At 43.3% G+C, this 8,848-nt stretch overlaps 1 protein-coding gene across 2 annotated transcripts in view; it reads left to right on the top strand.

The window, feature by feature from the left end:
* Positions 1 to 7,365, top strand: part of TTLL1 (TTL family tubulin polyglutamylase complex subunit L1) — a 23,078-nt gene extending 15,713 nt beyond the window's left edge. For both annotated transcript variants that reach the window (XM_073567703.1, XM_073567704.1), the window contains exons 8-10: positions 616 to 702; positions 5,532 to 5,695; positions 6,263 to 7,365. In XM_073567703.1, coding sequence (XP_073423804.1) covers positions 616 to 702; positions 5,532 to 5,695; positions 6,263 to 6,392 — 381 coding nt within the window. In that variant the 3' untranslated portion in view covers positions 6,393 to 7,365. The remainder of the gene's footprint in view (positions 1 to 615; positions 703 to 5,531; positions 5,696 to 6,262) is intronic.
* The last annotated feature ends 1,483 nt before the right edge of the window (positions 7,366 to 8,848 follow it).

Here is an 8,848-nt window from a genome sequence, read left to right as displayed (position 1 = left end):
TTCTGGATCCTATCAAAGAAGCAAACCCCAAATTACTGGGTAGGGGACGTACAATGGGGGGAATCATAGGGGAACCTGCCATTGCAGTAATCCCATTGCAGCTGTTACAGGAGAAACCTCCTCCCGTAACCGCTGCTTTTTGAAAATTTACCTCCAGAGCGAAGTATAATGAAAGCTCTAGTTCTTCAGAAGCCAATTGGTTCTGGTCCCAGCGGTCGGACCCCCACTGATCAGTAACTTATCACCTATCGTGGCGGGTAGGTAATTTTTTTTTTCACCGGACAATCCCTTTAATAAAACATGTTTCATTCGGTGAAAGGATTCCCCACATCACAAGCATTGCAATATGGACCAAACCATATTTCCCAACTCTCCCACCCCCCATACACATGTACACTCGGCTTGGATGAGCATTCATGTGTTCAAATGGGGCAGAGGGGAAAGAGCCGCTGCCATACACCTCTGCCGTGTCCATATCTCATACATATCAGTGGGTCCCACTAAAAATTGTGGCCCCCGAATAACTCTTATAAGTTTAATTGTTTAAGATCTTTTATTACTTTATTATTTTTATTTAGATTTGAATTATTATTATTATTATTTTTTGTTAATCAGCCAGTGATGAATAACGACAAGCATTGCTTCGAGTGTTACGGTTACGATATCATCATAGACGATAGGCTGAAGCCGTGGCTGATTGAGGTGAGTGCTCCCCCCCCCCCTATATTTTAGGGAACACTTTCACTTCTTTTGTTACTTTAAGGGGTTCTCAAACTTCTTTTCATATTCCATTAAGGAATTCATTAAGGGATTGTTCACTACTGTTTATGATAAAAACGGCACTTGTTGGCCTTAAAGAGAATCTGTCAGTGGGATCAACCCACCTAAGCCGTCTATATGCAGTTGGGTCCATATATATTTGGACAGAGACAACATTTTTCTAATTTTGGTTCTAGACATTACCCCAAGGAATTTTAAACAAAGCAATTCAGATGCAGTTGAAGTTCAGACTTTCAGCTTTTATTTGAGCGTATCCACATTAAAAATGGATGAAGGGTTTAGGAGTTTCAGCTCCTTAACATGTGCCACCCTGTTTTTAAAGGGACCAAAAGTAATTGGACAAAAAATAAAATGTTCATTTCTAGTTTAAAATTCATTGTGGTAATGTCTAGAACCGAAATTAGAAAAATGTCGTCTCTGTCCAAATATATATGGACCTAACTGTAGGTACACAGGTCCTAGGAAGCTGAATAAAATGATACCTTGATATCTGCGATCCGATGTATTATTCCAGAGAAATCCACGTTTTTCTTAATATGTAAATGAGCTGTTAAGATCTCTGGGCGGGACAGAGTTGTTCCCAAGAGTCCGCCTCTAAAGCTTGCTTTAATGCTTAGCCACGCCTCTGATTTTATTCCACTTTCTACGACCTTTCATCCTAATACACATACTCACTCACCGGACCCTCACTGCCCCTCGGTACTGTTGTCAATCTCCCCCTGATTTTTCCAGCTCAAATGGAATGTAACCCCTGCAGATTGGCTGTAGCAGTCAACAGGAGAAAGACGTGGGACCCCAGAAGCAGTAACGATGGGCAGTGGGTGTCTGGTAGATGAGTATGCCTTTTTTTTTTTTTTTTTTTTTTAATTTTTTTTATTTTAGAGGTCACCATGGGCCTATTTTTTAAAACAATTAAAAGTAATGGACATCCCCTTTAAATGGGGGTGGGAGGGGTCTCCTGTTCAGAATTCCTTTCTTGGCCAGAATGGAGAGCAGTTATAAAGCGCGTCTCTTGCTGTGCAGGACCTCTCCTGTTCTGTATTTCGCAGACAGCCCATTAATATGAACGGACGCTGTAATACTTAATTCCGCCTGTGGGAGTGCTGCAGGGAAAGTAAACACTTATTGCCAGGTTTCCCCACCGATCACAGCTGATCACTGGAGTCAAGGACTCCGCCATGACTCGTGTCACTTAACGGGTCCTGGTTTCTGTCGGCCTTCCTGGAGGCTTTAACAATGATGTCCTAAATGTTATGTCTCTGAGTGAACGTCCTTCCTGCTCCTCTTCAAAGTCCCGCGTGCACTCAAGTAGCGACTTGTGATTGACTTACTATTTTCATTCCAGTCTTTCTTCTTTTAGACGTCTTTTGTAATATTCCACATTCGTAGATCACACGACTGATGTTATTACATGTGTCACCGGCTCCGATGTGATCACAGATTTCCAGTGTCCAGGTTTCTTAAAAAAAAAAAAAAAAAAAAACACAGGAAAGTATCTCACTATACTGAACTAAGAGCTTATTTGTCGTCTGTGACCATAGAGACACATTGCTCAGCGTGGGAGCTGTGTGTAAAAAAAAAAAATGTTTTACAAAGGGGTATGTCCAGGACTTAGTAAATTTTGTTTTAATTTGTATGTAATAAATCAATAGTACAGGTGAAAATAAGTAATTTTGTAATATGTCTTATCAGAGAAATCTGCATTTTTCTCCTCCTGGACTGATCGTTCAGTTACAATATTCCATTCACAGGTGAAATCTGTCTTCAGTGAAGACAGATTTTGACATTACTGAGATAGGAGATGACAGTTTCTACTCTTGACATTCTATGTAGACTGGAGGGGGTGGAGCTCAGGCGATGGCTCCTCCTTCTCTAGATAGTATGTTAAGAGATGACAGTTGCTACTCTTAACATTTTATCTAGATGGGAGGAGCTCTGATGCTAGCTCCTCCCTCTTCATGTTATATATAAGGTTAAGAGATGACAGTTGCTACTCTTGAGCATTCTATGGAAGAGGGAGGAGCTTTGACTCTAGCTCCTCCCACTTCCACCCCTGTACATAGAATGTTAGATGACAATTGATGCTCTTATCTGATGACTGGGAAAGTCTGTCTTCACTGATACACATATTTTACCTATAAAATAAGAAGTTTCAGAGAGATCAGTCCAGAAGGAGAAAGCGTCAGATTTCTCTCATAAGATATATTACAAAGTTACTTAGTTTTACGTGGTCTATTGATTTATGAAGTAAAATACTAAAACGAATGTTACTTTAAGATGTCAGATTCGAAAATGACACCTCCACCGATCAGCGACTATGAGGTCCCGAAATATACACTGAGTACTGAGTAAGAACAGCACAGCCCCCCCGTAAACCGTGTAGTGGCCATTCTTGGGTACTGCAGCTCAGTTTCCTTTGCTTCAATAGGAATATGTATATATACAGTGGGTACGGAAAGTATTCAGACCCCTTTTAAATCTTTCACTCTTTCATTGCAGCCATTTGGTAAATTCATTTTTTTCTCATTAATGTACACGCTGCACCCCATCTTGACTGAAAAAAAAACAGAAATTGTTGCAAATTTATTAAAAAAGAAAAAACGAAATCTCACATGGTCATAAGTATTCAGACTCTTTGTTCAGACACCCTATTTAAGTCACACGCTGTCCATTTCCTTGTGATCCTCCTTGAGATGGTTCTACTCCTTCATTGGAGTGCAGCTGTGTGTAATTCAACTGATAGGATTTGATTTGTAAAGGCGCACACCTGTCTATATAAGACCTCACAGCTCACAGTGCATGTCAGACCAAATGAGAATCATGAGGTCAAAGGAACTGGCCAAGGAGCTCAGAGACAGAATTGTGGCAAGACACAGATCGGGCCAAGGTTACAAAAGAATATCTGCAGTACTCAAGGTTCCAAAGAGCACAGTGGCCTCCATAAGCCTTACATGGAAGAAGTTTGGGACCACCAGAAGTCTTCCTAGACCTGGCCGTCCTGCCAGACTGAGCAATCGTGGCAGAAGAGCCTTAGTGAGAGAGGTAAAGAAGAACTCCAAGATCACTGTGGCTGAGCTCCACAGATGCAGTAGGAGATGGGAGAAAGTTCCACAAAGTCAACTATCACTGCAGCCCTCCATCAGTCGGGCCTTTATGGCAGAGAGGCCCGACGGAAGCCTCTCCTCAGTGCCAGACATATGAAAGCCCGCATAGAGTTTGCTAAAAAACACAGGAAGGACTCCCAGACTATGAGAAATAAGATTCTCTGGTGTGATGAGACGATGAGAGAACTTTTTGGTGATAATTCTAAGCGGTATGTGTGGAGAAAACCAGGCACTGCTCATCACCTGCCCAATACAATCCCAACAGTGAAACATGGTGGTGGCAGCATCATGCTATTGGAGGTGTTTTTCAGCTGCAGGGACAGGACGGCTGGTTGTAATTGAAGGAAACATGAATGTGGCCAAGTACAGAGATATCCTGGATGATAACCTCTTCCAGACTTGGCCGAAGGTTCACCTTCCAACAAGACAATGACCCTAAGCACACAGCTAAAATAACAAAGGAGTGGCTTCAGAACAACTCTGTGACCATTCTTGACTGGCCCAGCCAGAGCCCTGACCTAAACCCAATTGAGCATCTCTGGAGAGACCTGAAAATGGCTGTCCACCAATGTTCACCAGCCAACCTGACGGAACTGGAGAGGATCTGCAAGGAAGAATGGCAGAGGATCCCCAAATCCAGGTGTGAAAAACTTGTTGCATCATTCCCAAGAAGACTCATAGCTGTACTAGCTCAAAAGGTGTGTCTACTCATTACTGAGCAAAGGGTCTCAATACTTATGACCATGTGAGATTTCAGTTTTTCTTTTTTAATAAATTTGCAAACATTTCTACATTTCTGTTTTTTTCCTGTCAAGATGGGGTGCAGAGTGGACATTAATGAGAAAAAAAATGAACTTTTTTGAATTTACCAAATGGCTGCAATGAAACAAAGAGTGAAAAATGTAAAGGGGTCTGAATACTTTCCATACCCACTGTGTATTAGAGTTTTGTACTCGGCTGCTCTTGAGGTAGGCGTAGGAGGCGGTTTTCATGCAGAGTTCAGGCAAGTTTATTTAAGTTCATAAACTGCTCCGGGTGGCAAAACAAAACAGAGCCTTTTCTGGCACAAAGTGAAAACAAACTGAAAACAAATAGTCCATATAGCCCTGCGGCTCCACCTGCTTAGGTCAGTGTCTTCAACAACACACCCTGGAGGTCTCCACACCTCCAACCACAGACCCTGAACGAGAGACTCGGCCTCCATTTTATCTGCCAAACCCCCCCCTGGGGTTGGGATATGTGAGCGGTGATTCCCACCCATCTCTTATGAACGCTCGTAAAACTCGGCCCTGGAATAGCCAAATAACTCACTATATGTGCTGGAGCATGCTTCCGAACTCACATCATCGCAGCTAACAGCCGCGATGACACATATCTCCCCTCAAGGACTTGTCCGGCGGGCATCTTACATACCACCCCCCTCTGCCCAAAGTCGAGGGGCTTGGAACCTTCTGCCAACAAACAATATATAAACAGCTTTTTGGTGGGGTACCGGTTGTTGGACCAACATTTATATGACGTTGATGACTTACCCTAAGGATAAGGTAATTTGTTTGTACGTCCTGGACAATCCCTTTAAATGCAAAGACAAAAGGGTGTACATTGCATACGAGGACAGATTGCTAAATTCCTTTCTCTATCTGACAGGTTAACGCATCTCCGTCTCTCACGTCAAGCACGGCCAACGACCGTATACTGAAGTACAACCTCATCAATGACACTCTGAACATCGTTGTTCCAAACGGGGAGATCCCGGACTGCAAGTGGAATAAAGTCCCCCCCAAAGAAGCCCTGGGAAGCTACGAAATCTTGTAAGACTTGGCCACTGTAGGATTGACCCATGTAAAAATGTCAGCAATCCGCTGAGGAGCGAGCAAATGGCATGCATCGGCTAATCGCATCTAAGCAGATAGGGGGGAGGCTCCTGCTGCAGGCAGTTGAGGAGAGGAGGATGGGGACATGGCTGTGCTCCTGAGACACAGAAGATTTCTTTATAGATCTCAGTTTTGCCTTTCTTGCCAGTCGTTGCTGCTTCAGTGATGGCTACAGTGTTTGTGCCTGCTGTCTGTCCAGTCCCTGCTGCCACCACTGATCCACCAGTGCCAGCCTGCCCCTCCAGATTGTCACTGGTATGGGTGCACTGTGGCTAGATCTGGTAAGTAGCATAGTAGCTGAAACTGTTATGGCAGGCACTGTGCTAACATTGTTTTGGGGGCGTTGTTGCCAATACTGTTATTGGGGGAGCTGTGACCGATACTGTTATTGAGGAAGCTGTGGCTGATACAGATATTGGAGGGCTTTGCTAGTCATGTAGGACCCCTTTAATCCGCCCCCCATTTTGTGTGTACGTGACGCTACTCACTTGTGTCCTGTTGTAGATATGACGAGGAGGCGGCTCAGGCAGACGGGTCAGAACGGGACCCGAGGAACCGACCAGGACAGACGTTTGGTGTCAAAGGCAGCCGAAGCAAGGAGCCCGGGAGATCGGCCCCGACAACGTGGAAGTAGTTGGTTTATAGGGAAATCGGGGTGAGAAGTTCTATAGTTTGAAGATGAAGTTATTGATTGTGGAAGAGGAAATGTCAATGGACACCTGCAAGAAGAGCACTGGGTGTACGGAAACGCCTTCCCCTAATATCCTAACCTCTCCAGTCCAGAGACCCTATAGAAATCTAACTTATTTATTCATAAGGGATTTACTATAAGGAAGAAAAAGTCATTTTACTTTATAGCAAAAACGTGAAAACCGTTTTCCAATATCTTGCTCCTAAGTAGAGATATGATCGCTTAAAGTTAGAGCCCCAAAGCCTGAGGCTGCACTACTGAGACGTTCTCATGACTTCCCGCCCTGTTGTGTCAGGTGCAGCGTTGTCATAGAAACCGCAAATCAACAAATAGATCAATATTTACCAGTGATGTAGATGTAAATGGTCAATTGGATCCACGTAAAGTCATGTTATCTCGCATTCGAAGTAGTGCAGCCTCAGGCCTTGGGCCTGTAAATTTGAAGTGATCATATCTTGAACTAGAAGTAAGATTTTAAAAAACGGTTTTCACATTTTTAATGTGCAGTACAGGGCCTTTTTTATATGTGGGGGAACAAGAAAATGCATGTTTTACCACCACTCCATAAAAGTGAATGGAGAAGTGCTCACAAGTGCATGGGCTCGTAAATGCATTAAAGCTGTAAAAAACTAAATATGTTACTTTATACTTTGTAAAACTGAGATTCAGCTGCATGGACTCGCAGAGCTCCGCTACATCAGCCTCCCCATAGTTGTAGACAACCCTACAGGGTCTTACCCATCCTGATGCCCCCTCTTATTTCAAGATTAATAGCTGAATATTTCCAACACTTATAACCTGCCGAGATTCGTCGCTGACATCTACAGGAGGCGAATGTTATTTATAGGATGACGGACACCATTGTTCTGGCTGGAGTACTGTGATGTTCAGCATGTAAATAAACAGCTCAGCAGGACACGTCTGGCTTTGGTTTATGCATAACAGCGCTGCATATTACACTAATGATGGCGGCACAGCTTTGTAGTATTTCATGTTGGATTATGCCGGCTAGTGCCATCGTTAGGACGTTCTTTGTAGGCAGAGCTATTGCTCTCTACACTCACGTAAATGTATACACAGCAGCCTGTGTCTCCTATATGATGTGTATATACAGCAGTCCCAGTGTCTCCTATGTGATGTATAAACTGCAGCCTGTCTCCTATGTGATGTATATACAGAAGTCTGTGTCTCCTATGTGATGTATAACAGCAGTCCCGGTGTCTCGTATGTGATGTATATACAGCAGTCCCAGTGTCTCCTATCTGATTTATATTCAGCATTCTGTGTGTCTCCTATGTGATGTATATACAGCAGTCTGTGTCTCCTATGTGATGTATATACAGCAGTCTGTCTCCTATGTGATGTATATACAGCAGTCTGTGTCTCCTATGTGATGTATACACAGCAGCCTGTGTGTCCTATATGATGTGTATATACAGTAGTCCCAGTGACTCCTATGTGATGTATAAACTGCAGCCTGTCTCCTATGTAATGTTTATACAGAAGTCTGTGTCTCCTATGTGATGTATAACAGCAGTCCCGGTGTCTCGTATGTGATGTATATACAGCAGTCCCAGTGTCTCCTATCTGATTTATATTCAGCATTCTGTGTGTCTCCTATGTGATGTATATACAGCAGTCTGTGTCTCCTATGTGATGTATATACTGTAGCCTGTCTCGTATGTGATGTATATACAGCGGTCCCAGTGTCTCGTATGTGATGTTTATACAGCAGTCCCGGTGTCTCATATGTGATGTACATACAGCAGTCCTGGTGTCTCGTATGTGATGTATATGCAGCAGTCCCGGTGTCTCGTATGTGATATACCATATATACAAAAGTCCCGGTGTCTCGTATGTGATGTATATACTGCAGTCTCAGTGTCGCCCGTGTGAAGTATTCACAGGACTCTGTGTCTGCTATGTGATGTATATACACCAGTCCCAGTGTCTCCTACAGTATGTGATGTATATACAGCAACCCGTGTCTCCTATGTGTTGTATATACAGCAGTTCCAGTGTCTTCTATGTGATGTATATACAGCAACCCGTGTCTCCTATGTGATGTGTATATACAGCAGTCCCAGTGTCTCCTATGTGATATATATATATACTGCAGCCTGTCTCCCATGTGAAGTATTTACAGCACTCTGTCTCCTATGTGATTTGTATATACAGCAGTCTCAGTCCTGTACTATATGACATCCATATGCCCTAAAAGTGTACATAGGCTCATAAAACTGGTTTTCTGTTTTCATAAAACCCCTTTCCCCCAGCTGTTTTTTTTTAAAGAAAAAAAAGGCCTTAAATTCCCCTCCCCTGGTCCAACGCTGAGTCTCCGTCACTGTTCATCCTGTCTGGAGTTGACTACATGGGCTGCTGAGCACATCGATTGGCTG

The sequence above is a fragment of the Dendrobates tinctorius genome, unplaced genomic scaffold (genome assembly GCF_039654945.1).
Source record: "Dendrobates tinctorius isolate UK_male_01 unplaced genomic scaffold, ASM3965494v1 ptg000020l, whole genome shotgun sequence".
NCBI classification, from domain to species: domain Eukaryota; kingdom Metazoa; phylum Chordata; class Amphibia; order Anura; family Dendrobatidae; genus Dendrobates; species Dendrobates tinctorius.
This window is presented reverse-complemented; position numbering and strand designations above follow the sequence as displayed.